This window comes from Apteryx rowi, unplaced genomic scaffold (assembly GCF_003343035.1).
Source record: "Apteryx rowi isolate R43461 unplaced genomic scaffold, aptRow1 scaffold_27, whole genome shotgun sequence".
In the NCBI taxonomy this organism is placed as follows: domain Eukaryota; kingdom Metazoa; phylum Chordata; class Aves; order Apterygiformes; family Apterygidae; genus Apteryx; species Apteryx rowi.
The window spans coordinates 4,005,933-4,029,413 of NW_020449085.1; the positions used below are offsets into that span (position 1 = coordinate 4,005,933).

The following is a 23,481-nucleotide window of genomic DNA, read 5'->3' on the forward strand; positions in this document are numbered from 1 at the left end:
CCAGAGCAGGGTTTTAGCTAGTACAGCAATACAAGCAGAGCTGGTGTTCGCCTGAGCTTTAACTTCTAAACGCTTTTTAGGGATGAGGGGTTGCTTTTCTTGAAGTCAAGCTATTTTCTCAGTTATGTGCGTCTCCCGCTAGTTCTTACAGAAGAAATTACTGAGGAAAAGGGATATGGGAATGTTTTCAGGCCTGACCTTTGCTCTTTGCCTTCTGTATTTACAAGGAGCTTTCTTGTGTAGAGCCTTGGTGATGCCTGGACTTTGTTAAATTTTGTAGATTGACAATGTTTTTGTCAAAAATTAAATGATATATAATTATTGTTTTATTGCTTCAGTCTCAGCAGTATTGGGAAAAATGCTTTTTGCTTTCATTTCTGATTGAGTGTTTAAGTTCTTTTATTTAAATGAACAATGCTAYGCTATGAACTCTTTCTGCAACCTTTCTAAAAGTTACGATTAAGCAAAATGGAAAATGACATAATAATAGTAAAGATGAGCATTTTTTTCATCTCATCTACTAGAGGAGTTTGAGGTATTTATACCTGTGCATATATGGTCTTTTAAAGCTATACAACAGTAGCAATTCTCTTTTTCTTCCTCTGTGTGTGTGTGTGTACGTTGCATGCCTACCTGAGCTATATTGCTAAGCATGTTTTTGACTATTTTATTCTTCATGTCACTGTAAGTATTGAAAGCTCTTAGCGTTCAGTTCCAGGTTCTTCCGTCGTGTTTGATTACTCGGTGCTGTGCAGTAAGGCTTCATGTGGATCTGGGTTTTTTGCAACTATGAACTGTGTGTGCCTCAGGTCTGCAGCCATGGTCTCATTCTGGTGTGTATTTGCACTCCAGTCTCAATTGATTGATTTTATTTTGTTTTTCCCCCTTTCAAACATCTTTTATGGTTCGGATCATCAGTTATGTTCATTAAAATAAGAGGAGATTGTCTTGACTTAGCTATGGTGGTATGTAATATGTAGATCATTTTGAAGTAATACAGTGGTACATACACTTTGATCAGATCTTGAACAGTATTCCTGTTTCTTTTCTCCATAGAATTATAGAATGTGCATTCCATTATAATTTCATTCTTCCTTGGTGTCCGACTGTAGTTTTCCAAATGCAATTTATTTCTGTTTCTGTTCCTTTTTTGTTGAGGGGAAATGTACAATTCATGACAAAATTGTAGTGCTGTGTGACTGCTGTAATAGGAGCCTTTGGAGGAACGAACGCTGGGGAGAAGTCCTCTCGCGGGTGCCTTTGTAGTCACATGCACTGGAGGAAATCACACAGGGCGCAAGCTTTGAAACCTGGAGTGCACAGGGAGTTTCAGAGTTGAGCGAAGGAACGTGGTGTTAAATAAACGCGTTTTGAAATAAAATTTTTAATCGGAAATAAAGTTCTCCAATAGATAATAGCAGTACAGGCAAATGGAAACATGACTTGCTCATACCCAACAGACCAGATTTAAAAACAAACACACACACACACAACCACCATGGCCCTATGAACTCATCTGCCTGATTAATCTCTTTTTATCTTGTCCCCAGCAGTAAAAGGGGATTGACGAACTGAATTGTGATTTCATTTTTTCTGTGGAGTTTCATCTGTTACTGTAATGTAATAATGTAGCTGTGACTTTTGCAGTGAGAGGACTGTATTTTTCCTCTCCTTTCTCTTCTGTAGGGTTCAGTGGAAGCAACCTGTAAATCACCTTTAAGCAAAAACCATCCAGATCAGTTAAGCTTCAAGTTAGGGTTGAGTTTACTTTACTTCTTTTTTTTTTTTTTTTTCCTTCTGAGAAACAAAGGGGTTGTTATAGAGTGGTTAAGTGTTACTAGAGGAATGGAGTTAGGCCAAGCATTTGTGGTCCAACATTGTTTACGGATGTTTCATATTTATCGGATAGCTCTAGTCCTTTCTGCATGAGAACTTCTTGGCCTTGTAATTTTACTGTGAATTCGCTGGTCCTGGAAGAAGCTGTCATGCACTATCATGTAATTCTAAAGTTTAATCCATGATGCAGTTTGCAGAACATCTCTCAGTGCTTTGCACATCAATTTGATTTTTTTGCTCTTTGAGCAGCAGTAGCTTTTTATATTTAATATATTATAAAGTGTTGTTGTTCTTGGCAAAAATGTACATGATTAATTGTTTATTGGCTGTGTCTTTAATTGTGATAGATCATTGCCAGCAGCTGCACCTTTCCTCCTTGTGCCTTGGATGCCTTGAATATTCACAGACAGGATAAGAAAAACCGCTGTTGGCAGGGCCCACTGCACTTTCATTTCCCCTGTTCTCCTGCTGCCCTTGCAGCCAGCAGTAATGTCAGGGCCCTCCAGCCTTGGAAGCCTCTTCCCTGCCCTGAAGTACGGTGCTTCCCATGTTCACCGTTCTGGTTCGCATATAAGAAACATAGGAGTTTATGGATATGCTGAGCTTATGGATGAGCAAGGTGACTAGAAGTGCTGTCAGTACTAGCAGTAAGAATAGTATTTAGTATAAACGTGTTAAGAAACATTTTTTGTCCCTCATATAAAAAATTTAATTTTAATTAAATTCAAGAAGCAGATGAAAAAGGTTACTTTTACAATGAAAGTTTAGTCTTTAGTTTCAAATGTGTAATAATTTTTATGCTTTATCTTTATCCTCATTCAAAACTTGAGCATGTTCTAACATAGGAATGTAGTAAATAATTAAAGTCTTGATTTTGAGAGAATAATATGAAAATATTCATTACTTTTTTTAAAAAAAAMCATTTCTTCACAAATAAAACACTTGTCATAATTCCTATTAATGGTAACATGTACATACCTCCCTTGTTTTGAATCCTGTCTGTATTTTGGAGTATATTATCACTTCTGGTATGTAATAGCATTTGATCGCATTTGATTTGAGCTTTAATGAGCATTTGTGTTTCAAGCTGTCATTGGTTATAATGCTGAATATCGAATTTTGCATTTGATAGAACTCAGTCTATTGCAGCATGTGTTTTTCATATTAAATATTGTCCTAGCTTATGAGGAAAAAATAGGATACTGAGCAGTTTTGTTAAATATGTCATAAAATCATGAACAAATATTCTTGTGGTGACATGATTTAAAAGTATACCGTAAAAACCTCATGAAAATTTGGCAAATATGGGCTYTAACTGATCCTACACAAGTAAGAAAATGTTATTCCTGACATTGATAATAAATACTGAAACCCCTTTTAAATTATTTTTTGCAATTATAGAATACTGTTTATTTTGAAACAGGTAAAGATGTGTGTTAATCCAAAGGCTGTATGTAGGTTTCAAAATAGCTGCCTATTCATTTGCTATAGCCTTATGTGCCTTACATTTGTACAAAAATACACAGTTTTGTATTGATTTTTTTTCATTAAAATGGTAAATGACTTGTAGCAATTATAATGTGAWCTAAGCTAATACAAGTTTTTCTTTATAATCTTCCTTGTTTGGATTATTTTAATATTGATACCAGAGGGAAAGTAAAACAAGCGTTTGGAAGTTCTGAAGACTGAATTTAGGTAAACAGCTGAAGTCAGATATTTTTCAGTTTTGCCTTGGTCTGCAGAATTGGGTTAGAGAACTTATAAGAATGCCTTTTCTTTCCAAACTTGAGGATTCAAAGTTGGAAATAATACAAGAATAATAAGRATAACCAGTCTTACGGTCTTCTGGCATCTCTGCTTCAGTCCTGGCCAGAGTCCAGAAATACAGAAGGGAATGAAAATGAAAAATAATAGGAGAGAAAAAAAATTAAACTTTTCAAATTCCAAGGTCATTTTGGCTCAGTTTTTTGGGTGAAAGTCCAATAGCCGAAAGGGATTTCCATTTATACGAATTGGTTAGTTTACACATAATGGAAGCATAGCTAATGAAGCACTATATCAGATTCTGCGTAAAATGGACTCTACGTTGGAAAGGTCAGGCTTTTACACACTCCTTGTTAGGCAGTAGGATTTAACTCCAGTGCTGCTTTATGGTAGCACAGGGCTCTACGGAGCTTGTAGAAAGCAGCACAAAGTGTTCGATATACTAGGTCACTCCCGTCCATGCCGCACTAGCTGCAGGGTGGATGATTTTCTGAATCTCCCTTCCCTGGCTGTTACTGCTGCTCCTTAGGGCTCGTATATAGGGCTTCTGAGCGCTAGCATGGGGCAGCGTGCGCTCGTGAGAGCGCAGGACCTTCCCTTACGGCTGCCCTGCAGCAACAAATGCCAGGCTGTGATTTTCTTCTCTTGTCCCGAGCAAATACAGATGCTTTAGTACAATATGATCCTGCCTATGCAATCTTGCACCAGCAGAATTCATAAAAAGACAGCACTTACTTAAAAGAAAAAGGAAATAAGTATTTGTGTTATGCTCACTCCTAATTTTAGAATGAGGGAACTTATGTTAAGAAGAATTCTGTGCTTGGCACATTTTACTTGTATAATATTTTATAAATATGCGTCGTAATTTAATAGTGCTACTATAAATATTTGCGAGTTCATTATTTGGTGTTTTTCTGTGAATCATTAGTATTTTACCAATATTTAAAATACGCTAGCTTAAGAAGTGTTTAGTAGAAAATGTTTCTTTGCCTTCACTCTCTGCTTGTTCTCTTTTAATGAAAAATGTGGTGCGCTATAGTGTCTGGATACTTCGGTGGTGTTTCTGTGTTTATTTTGTCCTTCTGGGAGCAGTCTTTTTCTTGTAATAAAATGTTTTTTGTCTTGTAATCTCTTGATACCAGCAAACTGTTTAAGTGGAGCTTATACACTTTAAGCCAAATTCTAGTGTGCTTTAACATATAGCTGCAGACCAGAACTTTGATGTGGTAGCTCTTGTGCAGCCACACAGCAAAATGTAGTCATGTCACAAGAAGGGTTTCAACCGATAGGTAAAACAAAATAGACAGACACAGGTGAATATGGAAGCATGAAAGAAAATAGTCAATGCATATCAGCAGCCTAACTTTTAACTTTTTATAGGGATTATGCCAAAGTAATTTTAAGAGAGGTTTTGTAAGAAAACACTTAAGGAGCTTTTCAGGTTTTTGAAGAACTCTTTTAAAATGTGTGAGAGATAAGGAGAAGACACAAAACTGCTTGTTGGGAAATTTAATGCATCAATAATGGAGACGGGCATCATGGGACTATTAAAGGTCTTTGGGAATGGCCTTTTACATACAGAGTATGAGATGGSAAAAGACATTGAAAGTGAATAGCAGCTTACATCTAATGCAGAGATCCAAAAGTGTCATAGCCAAAGAGATTGGGTAGGAAAATAGTTTTGCAGCTGTATTCTGGTTCGATAAATACATATATGTCCAACATTTCATCCTTCTAGGTCAGATACACTGATGTTGTTGTAATCAGGACATTAGGGAGAGCTAGACAAGAGTAGTGATCATGTGAATGGGTAACAGATACTGTGAAAATGTATGCTGAAAATTTAATATAAAAAAAAAAAAGAGGTAAATTTAAGTTTTAAAAAATTAGACATCGCCTGGAAATGAAAGCTTGGAGAGGTAGGTTTATTGCCCAGGTTACACATTTGGAGGGTAGAATACTGATGTTGAACAAAGTGATCATGGAAAGGGATAGCAGGAGCAGACTGGATCCTCATGGGAAGTGAAAAGCAGAGCTTAAAAATGATGGGGAGGTGTTGGGTGGACTGTGTGAGGAGGGCATTGCTAGTGAAGAAAGTCACCCTTGCAACTGGGTTCTTCGTTCACCCGCTCTCCTGCACAGGAGCAAGGCTGTAGGAAGTCGCCCTGGTCTAGGTGGTCTCAGTGAGTGGGACTGAAGTTTTGCGCATATATATATATATATATATATATGCATGTATGTATATGTATGTGTGTGTGTGTGGTGACTCTCTCTCTCTCTCTCCCCCCCTCACTCTCTCTCTGTCTAATTTATATATATATATATGTATGTATGTATGTATGTATCCCTCTTCTATTGTCATGTATTGTATGAAGAGGGTGTCAACTGGGAAGTTTGTTCTCCAGCTGTTGTATTTCACTTGGATGACCAAGGGTCAGAATCCAGGTTATGATGTGGCTTAACTCATCCAGACTGAACTGCACTGTGCACAACCGTATAATGTCTCAGCGTTTTGTAGTATTTGCAATGCTTTTCATGGAAAATTTTTGCAATTAAGTTTGTTCTGTAGTCTGAAAAAATTACTGTATTTCAGAGAATATTGATAGTAATGCTGTGATCCTTGTAATATAAACATGTCATATAAGAAAAAGGTAATTTAATGTGTAGAGAAAAACTTATTTGTAAAAAAAAAATGCTTGGTCAACTGAAATTATTAAGTTCAAGATATGAAATGAACTGGATAGTTTTTCTGTTTCAGACAGCTGAATTGGAGTAGGCAATATCCAGCAGGAATGTGACTTCATGGGTGACCTTATTAGTTTTATCTGTAATGGCTTTGGCAACTCGTTTTCTCATGCAGTTTGTAGATGAGACCCATCTGTTGCATTTGGAAAGTTTCAGGACTGTCAGTGACTAAAAGTCAAAACAGTTGGGAATGGAGGAAGAAGAGAGGAAGAGCAAAGACTTTTTTGTAAATAGTCTAATTTCTATCTTGTCTGCTTTGTTGTGCCTGCAGTTTTACATGTGTATTTATTGTCAGCTCATATCAGCTTGCAGAGTATTGAAACTTGTACAGGAAATTTATTTCAGTTGTTTTAAAAATGTCTTCAGTGTAATATAAGAATTATTAGAGGTCTGCATGGCTTGATTTATAAAAAACTCACATTTCAACACGTGTCTTTACAGAATGCCATTAAATATCAACTTGTATATTTACAAGGTTACTTTCACATTTCATAAGCTTTCTCAACTATAGATAGTTTGCCTCTGGGAAAGAGGTACAGTATATCTTGTAATTTTTAAAAATAACATACTCTTTAATTTTGGTGAATTTTGGTGAATATATGTAAATATCTCTGGAGAGAAGTAACAGGAGTATTTCTACTCTACCGCATTACTGAGCAGTTGCCATACAAGAATATGTAGAGGAAATCATAGTGATGATGATGAATAAAAARTTCAACTCCTGTTTCCATATTTTGTGGCTGTATCTCATAGTGTATTACAATTAACTGCTCTTTGTGGGACAGATCCTGCCATACTCGTGAAAGCTGAGTAATATCTTACTTTCAATGTGCTTGATCTCAGTTGTACAACTTAGAGGATGAGTTACCAAGTATGAAAAATGATGGCAGAAATCTGATACTTTCTATCACAAGCTGTGATGGTCATTTTGTATCGTGTTAACAGTTTCGCTGTTTCTTAGTCCTATATTCTACATAATGCTTTGAATTTATAACTGGCTAAAGTCTCCAAAGAGCTGATGGTTTCATAATATCTGAGAGTTTGGGGTGATCATCTATCAGGATGTGCTCAGCATGTCACAGAATCAGGCCAGTAATACTTTACCCCTACACATTGTCATGAAAACAACCCCCAAAATGCTGCTGTGGAGAAGGTAAATTAGTCTTAATGTTTCTTACTGCATTTAGCATTTACTTAAAAAAATAAAATTAAAGGTTTTTAGGTAGAAGTGAATGGAACTATTGCTTAAATAAAAGCATTCAGAATAAGAAGCACCAGCTTGAYGTGCTGTTGGTGACATACCAAAAAAGTACCTGCTGTAAGTGTATGTTAACCTGTCCAAGCAATGGTTGTGCAAGAAAAATTACTTTTCAAATTAATTATTTGAAGGATTGGATGCACTGTACTTTAGTGTGGCTAAGTGGATTTTAAAATCTTTGGGGGGTTTTGGTGTTGTTTTTTGTCCAAATAACTAGTAGTAGCTTAATAAAACATTGAATAATTATTTTTACACTGCTCTTAAGCATGATATAGCAGCAGCTAGCTTCACAGACTTAAACCGTCATTCAATACTAAGCTATTAGTTATACTTGTTTCACACCTGAATGGTGGTAGATCTGCCCAATGTGATAATCCTACACTTTGATCTGTACCTTCAAAAAGTGACCGGTTTTTTGTGACACGGGGTGTTATTACTCATTAAAATAAGACTAGAGCTGTAGGTATGAAGTTTGATATTAATCCAAACCGCCACTCTTGAAAGCTGAGAAGTCTGAGAACCGTCCTTTGCTGAGGTGCTCGAGTTCAGGTGGACAAAACGTTTTGTAACCACCGTACGGGCTATTGACAGCAAGAGCCCTCTTGGCCCTCCCGGGCCGATAAATGGATCGGCTTGTTGAACTCTGTAGTGCTCTTCGAGTCATCTGTTAAACCACAGATTAGATTAGGAAAGACATCATAGTCTGCGAAGGGGATACGAGGCTTTATCTCCTGCATCGTCCCTCCCGAGCAGAGGCTGGTAGTATTTGCGGTTGCCATCATGTAGCACAAGGACGGCAGGTTCACCGCACTTCAGTGAAGATGTTCTGCCCCATTTTTAATATGGTGTCCATTTCAAAGCAGAGGATTAACTTCTTTTTATTCTTGCCCTCACTTTGAAGGTATAGTAAAGAGTCTGAAGATCTGATGAACCAAAAAAATCAGTTTCATGTTGAATAAAGATTTAGAATAGTTTTTTTCCTAATAATAGTCTCTGTTAACTTTGTATGGCTATAGTTGCTTCATATTGATATGGCTCATAGGACGTGGTGTAAACTAATGGGAATTTACAGTGCTAAAACTGAATCAGTTTGGAAAGCAGGGGTTTACCTATTGAATCCTATTGATATAATTGTCATACCTTTTTTAATATCTGAGCATCCACAACATGTCAGCAGTTAGGTATCTTGAAGCTTAGTGTAACAAAACGGTAATAAAATCTCAGTAGGTTCTGAGCAAGTACTTTTTTTTCTTAACAAGGAAAAACTGGAAACCAACAATTTCCTGTGACCAGGTTTAAAAAAAATAAAAAAAATCAAGGGGAAAGCCCGTGAATGCTATTTTTTGAGCAGGAGTCGATGTCGAGGGATGCCTGTCTCTGAGCAGACAAAAATGAACTGGAGTTACAGTTTCCTCACCAGCAGTGGTGTGGTTCATGTCCGGTGCTACTGGCAGTTAGTGAAAACCARCTCAGCAATAATTGGAATACTTTGCTAGTCTTATACAATCATGCTCCAAGGGGACGCAGCCTTTTGAGTTATCCTTAGGAAGCTTTAATGGGGGGAAAATATTTGATCTGAGTATCAGGGAAAAATTATTTATAAAAGCTGTTGGTGGTATTACTGTGACATATGGAAGTGACAGAATTTCTATTGTTTGAACAACAAACATTGTAAAACATAAAACATTGAAAAAATGTTTCAGATGTACTGGGAGTTATACAGGATAGGCAGTGTAACCAACTTAATGTTACGTTTATTTTTAGAATTTACTTAGATTTGCGTGCTTGATTTCCTATGTCTAATATTAATTCAGCATTCATTTTGCATGCATATGATTTAAGATAGAAATTTCAAATACTGTTTTGACCAAATATATATCGCTAGGCTAGATCATGCTATAATGCTTTACAAAAATGAAATAGTCTTTTTCCAGGAAATTTCACAGAGATTTATTTTGTTTTTAACAGGCTTATAAATTTTCTTGAATCAGTGAAAGAACCAGTGAAAGAAAATATAGCTTGTTTTCTGGAAAATATTCTCTATAAATTTTTTAACACTTCACCTTTTACTTCAAATTTTAAGGATACTTAAAAACAGGAAAGGAATAACTTTTGTGTCACTAATAATTTTCAACAATAAATTGTGCCAATAAGCAATGGCACGTTCATCTTCTACTTCAGAATGTGCTCAGTATTCTGTAAAAGACCAAATAGTTGCTATATTAAATATATAGTAAATATATTCTAATAATTGTTGTTAAAGTAGTTATTTTTTGTAATTTGTGATAAGAACCTGATACAATTGGCTTTAAGTAGTCCAAGAAGCCAAAATGCAATGTGGAGGTGTGGTGCTTGCTCGTTGTCATTAAGAAGACATTTCAATAGTGTGAATGTGTCTGTTACAATCTTCTGTTATCAGAGAAGGACTTACAGTATCGTGCAGGACATCAGGTTACCCATGCCGCAGGCTGCCTTCAGTACTGCCCGTGGCCAACCATCATCGTAGCTAAGTTATGGATTGCTTCAGACAGCATTTCCTTCCGTCTTTGAAAACGGTGATGCTTTGCTCTGYCGTCCGTCAGCCCCCAGGCAATGCTGAAGCACATTCTTCTTTCTACTTCATGTGTGTGTCATCTCCCCGGCTCCAGAAGTGTTGCCGAAGAACAGGAAGGGCATCCAGAGCAGGGACACAGGTGACCCAAGAGCAATAGCAGCACTTCCCCAACAGCGGCAGTCGTAGCTGAAACTGTCGTGAAAGATTTTTCTGACTTCAACAACAAAATTAATAAAATTTCTTATACTGAAAGTAAAATAAAAAATATATAACACATTTTCAACCAAAACAGACTGATTAATTGTGGGCATTGTAAAGTTTCAAGTAGTCTTCAAGTTTCAGCCTCCCACTCCAGCTCAGATTCCTTTGAAGTATTCCTAGAAACCTTGTAGAATATCCAGCAGTTGAATCTGGTCCTGAATCTTCTGATTTTGTGTTAAAAATGCACAATAGTTGCATGTAAATACTAGCATCTTGCCTCTTATTGTTTACACGATAAATTAGTTTCTTAGTTGTGTGTACCTGCTAATTATATGGGAGTTTCCTTAGCAACAGAGAATTTGCTTTGAGTGGTGGCTTTTAATTTTACTGTCTCTAAGCTGCTTTGCATTTTTCAGAAAATAAGTGACACTTGCACTTAACGGATAATGTTATAATTAGTCTTTAATCGTTGCTGTAAAATAGTTGTAACAAAATTATCTTAAAACAGTTAGTAGAAATGTCTAGAAGTTAAATGTCACATTACTGCAATAGTTGCATAGGAATAAATGAAGAAAAGTATTTTCTTGTTTTTAGAAATATGTCATCATCCTGACTTATGTACTTTTCACCTTACCTTAGGACAGTTGTTTTTTTTCTATCCCATTTTTCGGCAATTTAGGATTTTAGCCTTAAAGAAGGCATAATATGTTGCACTAAAATAATGAGATAATTGCACATTTTTAAGTTATATTGTGCTCTCCTATCCCCACCCTCCCCAGGTCTTAGAGGGTTTTTCACCGCAGGTTTTTGCCATTATCTAGTAGTTCTATCAGATTTATTTACTTGTATTAACTGTCTAGAATATAAACAGAGTGTTGCTAATACTTGGACTGAATTTTATATAAAAAAATTTTTCTTCGTTTTCTCCACCTTTTGTTAAATATTTACCACTGTTGCTTCCTGGGAAGATTATCTGTAATCTCTGTCACATACTGTAAGATTAAATATTATTGCAATATTTTCTGCAGGAGCACCTGTCACTAAAAAAGTACATTGTGGATATTGTGGTTGAGAGCTCTGTTCCTGTGGAACCATCAAAAGATGGAGAGGAGAAGCAAAAAACGAAAAAGAAAGCTAAAAAACTAAAAGCACGGATGAACTCCAGGTAGTACAAACTTCCTTTAAAAAAAAAAAAAAAGTTTTTTCTATTTTTTTTTCTAAACTTTACCTTTTGTCCTTTAGCATGAGTGCAATGGAAGGCAGAAAAAAATTTTAAAGTTATTTGCTTTGGGAATGTCTTGAAAATAACACTGATGAGCCTAATTTATGGCCACTTTCTCTGATTGAGAAAGAAAACTGAGTATCGATCTGGAGCCCTTGGTTTCACCTGTTAAGAGCTTTTCTCATAATTGGATGCCAGTGCCCTGCCAAAACTGTAGCCTCTTCTAGCATACAATAGCATGTTTAAAATTGTRTAAACCATGCCTATTTTTCTTTCTAGCTATTGATTTTTAAATGAAGTATCAAAGAAAATCAATAGTAATCAACAAATAGAAGTCAGCCTGCAGTAGTGTCAAATCCCATGGCTAGATTTAATCATTTTTTGTTGCCTGTCACAACAAGAAGAAAGTTAAAAAATATCTTAAAATGGAAAGTGAGTTGTCAGACCTGCAGTATGTCATTAGCCTAAAAAGTGACATCTGCAAATCAGTATGATATGCAACACATCATTATATCATGAACTGCAGTGGCTGTCTTTATAGCTGAAGATCCCCACATGAGGTTAACACTTCAAGTAAGTATTATAACATGCATTTGCATTTATCTTTAAAAATACTTTTTAAAAGGTAAAGTTTATTGTTACATATTTTCTCTTTCTTGTTTTTTAACCGAGGAGGGTTAAAAATAAGAGAAAGATATAAAAGTGAGATAATTTATYAACTCATAATAATTTTGTTAATGGCAAGTTAAACCTTTAAAAATACAATATTTTTACAATTAATTAATGTTTAAAAATGTTTTTCTTCTTTGGATGAGCAAATCCACTGTCTGGATGTCAAATTAGAAGCCACTGTTGCAGTGGGTACCGTTTTCTTCCCTGTTTCTGATTGCTCGAGATGGAGGRTTATTCATATTACCTGTTGATTTACTGCAGCTATTGAGTCCAATTTTACATTCTTACTCAGGAAGTGCTTCTGTTGAATTTAGTCAGAGGTTTGTCAGACCTAGGAATACAAGCTCAAGTCATGGTTTATTACTGGCACTCATAGCTGAAAAAGTTTTTCAGCTTTTTGAATTCTGATGTGCTGACTCATGTGGGAGTCCCACATATTTGTCATCCCAAATTATAAGTAAACCACAGTCACAATGGGGCATCCTTTTTATAAAGGTAGTATACTATTGAAAAATACGGTGAAAGCTTCCATATCTTAGAGGAGTCAAATTAGGGGGACATGAGATGCAAATTCATTCATGCTTATTTTTAGTTTTAAAGAGTGACTAAACTCTTTTATGAGGTTGCTGTCCTTGAAGATAACTGTGAGTCAACAGGAAGATTTCACCATAAATTTTCAAATGTTAACACGAAAGACTTGCTAATAAAGATGTGATTTAGTCCAGTACCAATATGAAGCAAAGGTGGTTACATGGAATTTCAACCAAAAAAATCAATGAGAAAAAGAATGCCATTTGGGAAATTAATTTTAGCTGTGCAAGTCTTGCTTTACTTCTGGAGTTGGTGTAATTGGCACTTTAGTAAGTCGTCACAGGATTGATGACAACTGCCTGGATGGTTCCTGTATGTAAGCTCATTACTGGTAGTATGGGTAGGTTTTCCATACTTAGAAAATGGAGGAGGATTATCTTAAGCTAAGTGGTTAAAGCAAATAAAGCAATAAGCTCACAATTAAAATATGAAATGCTAAATTAATAATATAGTTAATGTCTACTATGTTTCCGTCCAACAATCCAGACAGTAATACCACCAGTTGGCTGGGAGTTATTGCTCAAAATCAACTCAAAACTTAGGTGGGATGTATAGATTAAGTCCCTAATAATTAATGTATTGAGGTTGGTTTGAAGGTGAAGAGCATTTGATGTCCATATTTCACCTAATTTCACAAGTGTTAACAGCAGATTATCTATAAACCACACACGTATTTGCAACTGTTACCTTCTTTAGAAAAAGAAACAGTTGTAACAAAGCCTCCTGTAGCTGAAGACTTGAAATTACATATTCACTTCAGTTCCTAGGCAGCTAGCGCGTTTTAAACTTGGAAGAAATAAGTAACCGCATTAAAATAGGTTCCTGTTGCTCTCCTGAGTTTCTGTATCTTAAATCATGATCACAATATGAAAGCAATGAAGGGCAAAGGTGGAAGAGGGGAGAAATTGTGATCAATGGGTTATTAGATATGTTCAGAATTTTTGTTAGTCTTATTAACAATATTTATAACCCTAAGCCATTAAACTGGTGCTATAGTAGCAACTGATATATAGCTAGGTAAATTATCTCAGGTTAACATGTATGTGCTGCTATCAGAAGAATACTTCAGTGCCTGTGTGGCAGACCAAGGACTGATGAAGCTAACCTCAAGCAGTAGAGGAGTAGTTACCAACTAGAAAGTATATACAGTTGAGATACACTTTGCAATCTATTTTTTTATGGACTGCAGTCATGTGCATTTAGTAATAAATATTTTAGGTGATTATTCATGTTTGACTGACTTTTCTGTGCAAAACTCAAAGCTAAAATGTGTTGTTTTTGGCTAAGAGACAGGAAGGAAGGCAAAAGGTTAATAAAGGAATCTCACCTTCATGTTTTATACTAAATTCAGTTGTGATTAATAGCTTTGTTAATGATCCACAAATCAGAGCTAGTCGTAATGTAACAATATTTGCGTATGGCATGAGTTGTTTAGATTAAGCAAGCTGGGGGAAAATTTGAGTAATTTTGGTAGACTTGGTCCACTTAGGTTAACAGAAAAATATAAAGAAATGTGCAGTGTATGTATCTAAGAGAAAATAAGGAACTACATGTGAAACTTGTCTCAAAGAACCTTGATGAAGTAGAAAAATTCTCTCATGAAGAGAAATTGAAAAGACTGGGATTGTTTAGTTTAGAAAGAAGACAAATGAGAAGAGACCTATTATAACAGAAAATGAAATCAAGGCACAGGAATTAAATTTTTACTAAATTGTTTTGTTGCAGTGTAGCAATGAAACACATTTCCCACTGGAAGTCATCATCAGAATCTTAGAAGGATTTGAGAAAACAGTTGGACATTTGTAAAGCTGGCARGAATGTCAAATGACAGCAGTTAATATTCAGAATAGCTTGGAAGTTAATATGAAACACCATTTTTTATGGGTGAAAGTTATTTTGGGGCAGACTTTTTTCTACTTTTGTCTTGAGGGGCTTTTGATACCTTCCTTTGGAGTTTGTGATGGGGCCGATTGATAGAGACAGATCACCTATCTAATCACAGATTTAGTCCAGCATGCCAACTGAGTTTCCTTCAGATGTGTTTGCAGAAGTTTTCAAAAGCCCTTCCATCTGAACAGTGGAAAGAAATTTCAGTCAGGAGTGTTGGAGCTGCTTGTTCCACTGGGAACAGAAGTTCAGGCAACTAGAACAGCAGATCGACCTCAAGTCCCTAGAGATCCGTGTTACATCTGTGCAGTCTTCATTTCAGAATAAAAATTGAATGTCAGGGTGTTTTTAATGGATCAAAAGCAAATGTTTTTACTGTCTTCAGAATGGTTCTTCATGACAGGGCTTGACTCTGAGAATTTTTTTTCTCTGTATCACTGTAGTGTCTGTATGTGTTCTGGTGTGTGCGTGCGTGTGTGTGTTTTTATAAAAAAGTTAAGGGTTTACCACTGTGAATCCTACTTTGGTCGATGGACTGGTAATAGTTTTCACCTGATGGCTCAGGTCAGCCAGAGGCAAAGAACCAGTGGTGAAGGAAGTCTTGTCTCATCTTCCCATTCTTTGGCATACAGCCAGTGTGAATAAAACTTTTAAGAGTCTAAACAGGTTTGTGTTTCCAAGTCCTGCTTCCATTTCCCACAGTAAAACAGCCATTCATGGAGGTGTTTACTTCCTTGTTGTACACCTAACAAGGTTCATAATGTTACAGTACAGTCATTAGTTTCATTAAAAAAATAGTTTTCTACCTGTAGATGCAACAAATTATTTGATAATTTTAATATTTATAGCATACTTATCTTTTGATCTGTTCCACATGTCTAAATTACTAGTATTTTCGTCAGATGAGATAATTATAATAATAAGAGATTGGTTACTGCAGTTCTTTCCCTGTTATATAAGTCACCTGTAACATTTGTTAGCATTTTGAAAATCAACTTAAATCCACCATTTGTGTACTGATGTTATTCTAAAGTAGTAATATTCACCATGAGTTATTACTGGCCAATAGTTAAGCATCAGTTGTGGATTATGACAAGGCAGAAATGTACATTGCTATGAAATAGAAAAAATCAATGGTTAGGATTATCTTGCTGATATTGCATACTGTACACTTTAGACAATAGTCAATAATGATGAATATTTTCTCTTCCAGGGCAAAGGAATATGAAAGCTTGATGGAAGCAAAAAATGCCATCTCTGATTCTCCATACAAAGCAAAGTAAGCATTTTACTTCATATATTTTATGTATCCGTGGGGTTTTTTTTGTTTGTTTGTTTTTTCTGTCTGTACTAGAAGTGCTTCTGAAATTTCCAGTGGAGTGAGTATGATAAACATCCCATTCAGTATGGGCATGCTGTCACCTTGGATTACAGATCATTCCTAATACAAAAGGTCAGACCTTATAAATGACACTTATTCTGAAGCCACTGTATATCTTAAACCATATAAGATACAGTAGTAAAGATAACATACTCATCTCCTTCTTATCCTGAAGCAAGAAGGTTCCAGCTTTGTCCTTCAAGATTGGTGGCGAAAACTCAGCACTGAAATTCTGGGGCTGAAAATTTCATGTTTAGCCTCAGATACATTCTCCCTTGGGTCAGAAGTGAAGGTTCTTATGGCTAAAGCATAAATGTCTTCTGTCTTGATCTGGCATTGTGTTGTTTAAAGAATAGACCTTTTTATTGTTTAGGATAAGGTTCAGTTGAAAACAGTGGATGTTAACATTAAAACAAGACCTAGTATCACTGACAAATTCCTCCTCTTAGTTTGAAACTTGAAATTACTCCACTTATTCTGTCTTATTCCATTGAAACTGAGTAGAGAAAGATGGTTTGTTAGATACGGAAGACTTGGATTTCCAAAAAGCTTTTGATAAGGTCCCTCGCCGAAGGTTTTAAAGGAAACCATATAGCCATGCCATAAGTGGGAATCAGTTGAAAAACAGAAAACAGTAGGAGCACATGATAAGTCTTGGCAGTGTAGGGAGGTTACCAGTGGAGTTCTGCAGACCTATTCTGTTCAACATATTCACAAGTGACTTGGAAAACTGGGCAAGCAGTGCAGTGACATAGTTTGATGATGGTGCTAAGATATTCAGGATAGTAAGGACAAGAGCTGGACTGGAAAATGCTATAGACAGTGACTAAGCAGTAAAATGGCAGATGAAATTCAGTGCAGATAAATGTTAAGTGGTTGCACATAGGGCAGGGAGAAAAACCCTATCATGTCTTCACATACAATCTGATGGGCTCTGAATTCATGGAAGTGTTAGATAATTCCAAGGATATGTGAGCTCGATATTCTTAGCAGTTGAGAAAGCAAATCTTGTGTTAAAATTCTTTGGAAAGGAGCAAAAACAGAACCAAGAATGTCATTATGTGTAAATGCCTGGCTGATCTACATCTTGAATATTGTGTACACTTCTGGTTCTTCATCTCAGAAGGGATATACTTGAACTGTAAAAGCTTCAGTGAGGGTAACAAAAGATATCAGTAATAACTTCTGTATGAGTGACTGGTAAACTAGGTCTTCTCATTCTAGCAAAAAATGTGATAGAGTGGATGTTAGAGGCCTAGAAGGTTATAAGTGGCATGAGTAAGGTGCCATTTGAATGTTTGCTGTCCTTCTCAATACCAGAATGGGAGAGCAGGAAATGAAGATGGAGCCAAGTTCAAAGAAACCAAAGAAGATTTGTTTTCACACAGCGTGYAGTTAGGTTTATGGAACTCATTGCCAAAAGTCATGCAGATACTGAAAGTTTACTTGGATTCACTGAAGTTTACTAAGTTCTAGAAAACTACATTCAGCTCAAGAAATTCCTAAGGTGAAAATGGGAACAAGAAAGGTATTAGTGAAGAGGATCATGTAGGTTTGCGCTGTTCTTAATTTTCCTGAGACTTCCATTTGCAGTTTGTTGTTAGACCAGGTTTTTGGGCAGATAGTACATCATTCTTACAGCTGTGCTCAAGAAATCTGTTGCAGATCAGTCAAGGCGCTGTTGTATCTCAACAGTTTGATTCAAATACCTTCCTCCTGAAATCATAACAACTTTCCAGGTTGGAGATGTTTGTCTTCAGATTGAGATAATAACCTGTACCAGATCCTGTATGTTTTGTGGTTGCTTCTATCGCTTATAAATTGCTGATATACCTGAAGGTAGCTTTTTTTTCCCCTTTTTTAAAAGTTACTGTTATTTCAGAGGTTCAGAACGTTGTTATTAGGTTTCTGTGGTTGTGTATATAATTAGCCTGTAAACAGTATCTTTCAGCAGTATCTTTGGTCTTTTCAATAGAATTTGAAAACCTGCTGCTGAGTTTCAGTATGTATTTTAAAATAATAAAACCACTCAGGTTTGATGTAGGAAAATGAAACATCTCCACCAGATGGCATACCTACATAAACACACTGAGGAAGAAGGTTTTGTTGTTGGCTTCATTTCTTAATAATCAGCACTTCAGTTTTAAAGATTAATTTTATGTCGGTTTAAGACTTTTAGATTTGTAGTTTCTGTGTTTTGCTTTTCTTTCCTAACAGAAAATAAATTTAAAAAAAAATAGTCTAATTGTCGGCAAGTAGAAATGTGGCATGTTTGACTGACTCCAAAATATTGTTAAGCTGTAATGCTTCCCTTTCAGTTTCTTTCTGACTTCTGATTATGAATGATCTGCTTTACTTTGGTCAGCTCTGTCTCAATTGCAGTGCAACAGAAACTCAAACAGATTTTTAAAAAATATTTTTGTAATGTTGTGACTGATGCTGAATTTACAGTTTTAATTTCTCTTAATTTCTCTTTAGTTAATGAAATGCTGGTATACTTTCAGTCAGAATTTTCTCCTTCCTCTTCTTTCTTATTTCTCTCCGTTCCTGGCTCTGTTCCTGGAGGCCCGTTCAGCACTGTCCTTGGCTTTCCTGCGCTTTCTCAGTGTCTGAATGCAGTAGGTGGTRTAATGTGGGGAGTTTTGGAATAAATTTAAGGATCCTTTATGCTGCTTGGTTTTGCTATCTTTTAATCTTTCCTCTTTATTATATCGGTGAACAAATTAATTTTGTTATTTTGAAACCAATGACAATTATTCTAACATAACTTAAAATAAGGGCTATGGAAATTGGGGTTTTATTACAAGGAAGGACTTAAACTGCATATTGCACTCAGAGCACCCATGCACGCACGCATACAGTAATTTGTTGCAGTATTCTGCAACTTCAGTATATGGTCTGATCATTTTTGTTGGTTTCCATTTCTTTCTAAACAGAAATTTGAAAATTACAGGTTAGCTATATCCTGCCTGTGAGTGAATCACGAAGGCGAGAGGCACTAGCTCACAGATTGTGAGCGGTTCGTGGCTCTGCTCCTCCTCGCGTATGTGGATCACCTGAGGCTGGAGTTAGGAGGCATTGCAAGGTGGTGGTCACGGGGAAGGTGCAAGGAGACTCGGCAGCACAGCCAGCTGGTCCAGGGCTGGGCTGTGTGCAGTTCTGCACCAGCATCTAATAGGGCTGCACCCTACTAGGTGTGGATTAGCCTGATGGACACTGTCTAGCCTATTTTCTTGACAGATCTTCTGGGAGTTTTCTTGTGCAGTCTTCAAGTACAGATCTAGTGATCTGGCAGATACTGACATCTAATTTTTTTTAAAATGTAACTTTTTAACATAGTTATCTGAAAGCCATTCTTACTCCAGAATGATGCAACTTTTTACGTATCATCAAGACTTGAGTGTTTGCAAGTGTCCCTGAAGTCGAGGCAKTAGCAATTGGAGCTCAAGTCTGAACTGTCTTTGAAAGAAGAAATAAAGGACTGCCTGTGAGACAACTAGAAGTTTAGTTTATTTCTGTTAAAATTTGTTTACTTTACACAATACATGATATAAAATATAAGAAAGATAGGGATGGGTAGTTTTATATCTCTCTGTAAAGGATAAGATAAGAGGACAAGAAATTCCTTGAGGCAAGAATTTATCCCAGACCATATCTGTTTATATTGAGAAGCATATTTTTACTATAGGGGAAAATGAATAGGAAAACACTTTTTGAACTGAACTAAGCACAGGATCCTGCTTTACCAAAAACAATAGCAAGAAGAAATAGTTGAAAGAAAAAAAAGTAATAGATCTCTACTGAAACATTATGGTATTAATGTGAAGCCATGAGAATAGTTAGACTATTGCCCTTTTAGCCAGAACACAGYGTACTGTGCTATGAGCTACTATTAACTGCTACTGTACCTGGCTGAGAGGGAGCAAGTCCTTGCCAGTACGAGGGGCCGAGCAGCGATCCAACACACGCTCGCAGTAGGTCTGCAAGGTTACTGGGAAAAGTCATGTCACTGAATGAAGGGGGCAAAAACTGAGAATGCCAAATACTGTAGAGAAATAGATGGCAGACTTTTATCTGCCTTTTAATTTCTTTTGTGGGGCGGGGTGAGGGGGGTGCGTTCTTTGTGTCAAAACAAATACCAGTACTTTCTGTTTGTTCCAAAGGAAGGTTTGAGGTATTCAAATTTAGATGGAAGTATACTTACGAACAAAGGAAAACTTCTGTAGTAGGCTGTGGAACTTAAAAATGAAGAAAGAAAGCTTTTAAAAATACCCTTTAAAACATGGCGCAACTGATTTATTTATTTAATGGGTGCAAATGGATTTTAGAATGAAATCATTAAATATAATTGTTTCTTAGGTGTTCTTGCTTATGCCTCATTTCTCCCCTCCACCCTCCCAATCAGTTGTTTGTGTCTTTGCAAACAAGTAAAACCATTTATGGAATGCAATCTCTTATCTGATTTTAGTTTAGTCGTGTTGTCAGTTGTTACAGAAGAAAGACAGAACCCAGAATTAGGCTTTGGCAGGTAAAAGGTTTTTTAGATCACCTTTAAGATTAAGGCACCTTGATATTAGGGGACCACTGATTTCCTGTTGCAGCTCATAGATTGTTTCAGTAGTTCTTGTTTATGGTTTACAGGTTTATAAAACCTTTTGCATCGAAGAAGCATCGGTTCACGTGCTTTCTAAACATTGCACTGAATGGYATTAATTTTAAGAAGCAGACAGGCTTATCCTGCTTTGTTAGACACGGTAGATGTACCTTTTTCAGTTCCAGAGTACTGAATGTGAGTGATTCCTGAGTGGGATTGTGAAAGTTCCAAGTAGTTCTTTGCTAGAAACAGAATATTAGAAGAGAATTGGAACTTTTTTTTTAGCATCTATCAAAAAAATTATGTACCCTAATGTGAGGAGCAATAGTTCCAAATACTGCTTTATTTGTTAGGTATTTTCCCTCTGAACTGTTTCCTGCAGCCAGAGGGACTTTCAAGGAAAATGACTACAGTCACTGTTAATCGGGAATAGCCCGTGTGTTGCTCCCTGGATCCTTCCAACTCTCCATTAACTGATTGGTTGCTGGTAGCACTTACGTCATTTTATAAAAGCCTGCAGACTCCTGATGCATTTGTAGTATTAATTTGTATTCTCAGGGGACTGAGCTGAATATAATTATTTAGTTTCCAGGCTATTAAATTAGCCTATCAAAATGTGTGCAGGTGATGTCTCAGTCTGTTTGCAGCACTCTGGTATCCAAGCAGAGCAGATTTAAAACAAGGAGGAAACAACTTCTCGCAGAGTAAGTGTGTTATTTGCACTTAATTAGTATCTTTTAATCCAAAGGCTCTATGTTTCAGCATTAAAGCAATCTACAGGAATAAAGTGTAGTTATCATTCCTTAATACAAGTAGGGAAAGTAAAGAAAGATTGTCATATGCCTAAAGGGAGTTAGCAAGACCGTAGGAAAAAAAAAACCCAAAACGTAACCCCCTAGTCTAATATTTCAGCTGCTAACTAACACACTCTCCTCATGCAAGAAGGAATATATATATATTTTTTCCACTTGTTTTTCACTTCTTCCTTTTTTATACTGCATAAAGRAGTACTTCAGATAGTATGGAAATCAGAACCACTGTTACCCTGAAAAGTGAATGCAATAAAAAGAGAAAAAATTGGAAATTAAAAATAATTTCCTGTAAGAGTCTCCTGGAGAAGACACAGGAGTGTGGTGTGAAACTTGTTCTTGCAGAGAAGTTAAATGCCTTTAACAGTACAGTTCGTTCCTGTTTTCCTTATGGTGTATCATTGCATTCACAAGACAAATATACCTTGCAGGTTTGCTTTGTATAGTAGGCTGGGTTCCGGTTAGGCCAATTATAAGATATTATACCAAAATATTGATTACTGGAAAGAATCAGGTGATCGGTGAAGGTGGAAATATTTGTGCAGAATTTTTTTTCAAATACTTGTGTGAAATGCAAAAGAGCTGAAGTGCTTAAAAAAAAAAAAGTAAATAAATCTCTGCTTTATGAGAAGTCATCATTATTTGATTGCAGGTTCCATTTTCAGTGAATTGCTAGAGCATTCTTACAGCAATTCAAACCTATTCAGAAAGTAATCTTGGTGGAGAATTTTCATCAGTTTTCAGATAGCTCCCATTTTCAAGACTAAAGTGTCTAGGTAAAATGGCATTTTGCATGTCACTCCTAGAGCTATGAGAGTATGCTGGAGCGCATGGAGAATACTGCAGTGGGGGCAAACTGCTGGCAGTCCGGACTAGTACAGAAGCTAAATGTTGCTTCTCGGGGTTATGCTGGATCCTCGTATTTTGGGCCAGGCAGGCACTGCCGCAGACGTTCTCAGTTGTCGGCAGGAGCGGGCGGCGGGGGAAGAATTGGGGCAGTGTGCTGGGCTGCGGTGCTGGCGCCGCTGGGCACGAGCCTGCGCGCCGAGCGGCCGGCGCCCCTGCTGCACACCCTTGCACACCGTCTAGTTCTCTGCCCGGGCATATTTATCCTTCTTTACATACATTCAACATACAGCCAAGAAAGCGTGGATTTAAATGTGGAAGAGCTGAAAATATATCAATGTTGCTATTTTAAGGTTTATTTCTAGAGATGAAACGAGGCCTATAAATATTGGTGGTGATTTTTTTTTTAGCCTGTAAAATATATTAAAACTGCTAAAGATATTTAGCCTATGCTAAAAAGAAACCCTTAACTTACACAAGAGTTTGTTTTAATTTTATTTATTTATTTATTTATTTATTTAATCTGCTGTGTAAACCTTTAATAAGTATCCCTCATTTGCCCATTTACACTGCAAAAATGTCAGATAATATGCTTTTATTTGCTGAACTTACTGTTTATTAAATTTTACATTATGCTAGCACCTCAAGACCAGGCATCCTCTTGTGTGTTTTATGATATTTCTTCTACATTCTGAATTATCTGTTTGTGGGCAATACTAAAATTTTAATTAGTGAGATGTAAATAACTAGATAAAAAGGCATAAACTAACTTTCCCATTTATTTAGCCCAGTAAATTTTTCAGTTATTTGTAGTTCCTTGTATGGCATAGCAAGGATTGGAGGAATGCAAAGCTTGGGGCAGAAGGAGGATTAAATAATTGTTTTGAAATGGTTGGATTTGGACTCAACATTATTTCCACATAATCTTTGGAGCAAGCCCTGATAGTATGCTGCATTAATCTACAATATGCGCAGAGCGTGTAATATGCCATCTTTCCAGGTCTCTTTGTAGCAGCGATAAATTCTATATCCAAGCACAAGTCATCTCGCCTAGTCCTTTGAAACAGTCATAAAGAAGATGATTCTTCTCCCTCCATGATGCTGCCAAGAAGTCAGTTTAA

At 36.5% G+C, this 23,481-nt stretch overlaps 1 protein-coding gene across 7 annotated transcripts in view; it reads left to right on the forward strand.

The window, feature by feature from the left end:
• SCAPER (S-phase cyclin A associated protein in the ER) overlaps positions 1-23,481 on the forward strand; it is a 195,328-nt gene that overhangs the window by 78,997 nt on the left and 92,850 nt on the right. For all 7 annotated transcript variants that reach the window (XM_026068288.1, XM_026068287.1, XM_026068289.1 and 4 more), the window contains 2 exons: positions 11,387-11,523; positions 15,944-16,009. In XM_026068288.1, the coding sequence (XP_025924073.1) occupies positions 11,387-11,523; positions 15,944-16,009 (203 nt within the window). The remainder of the gene's footprint in view (positions 1-11,386; positions 11,524-15,943; positions 16,010-23,481) is intronic.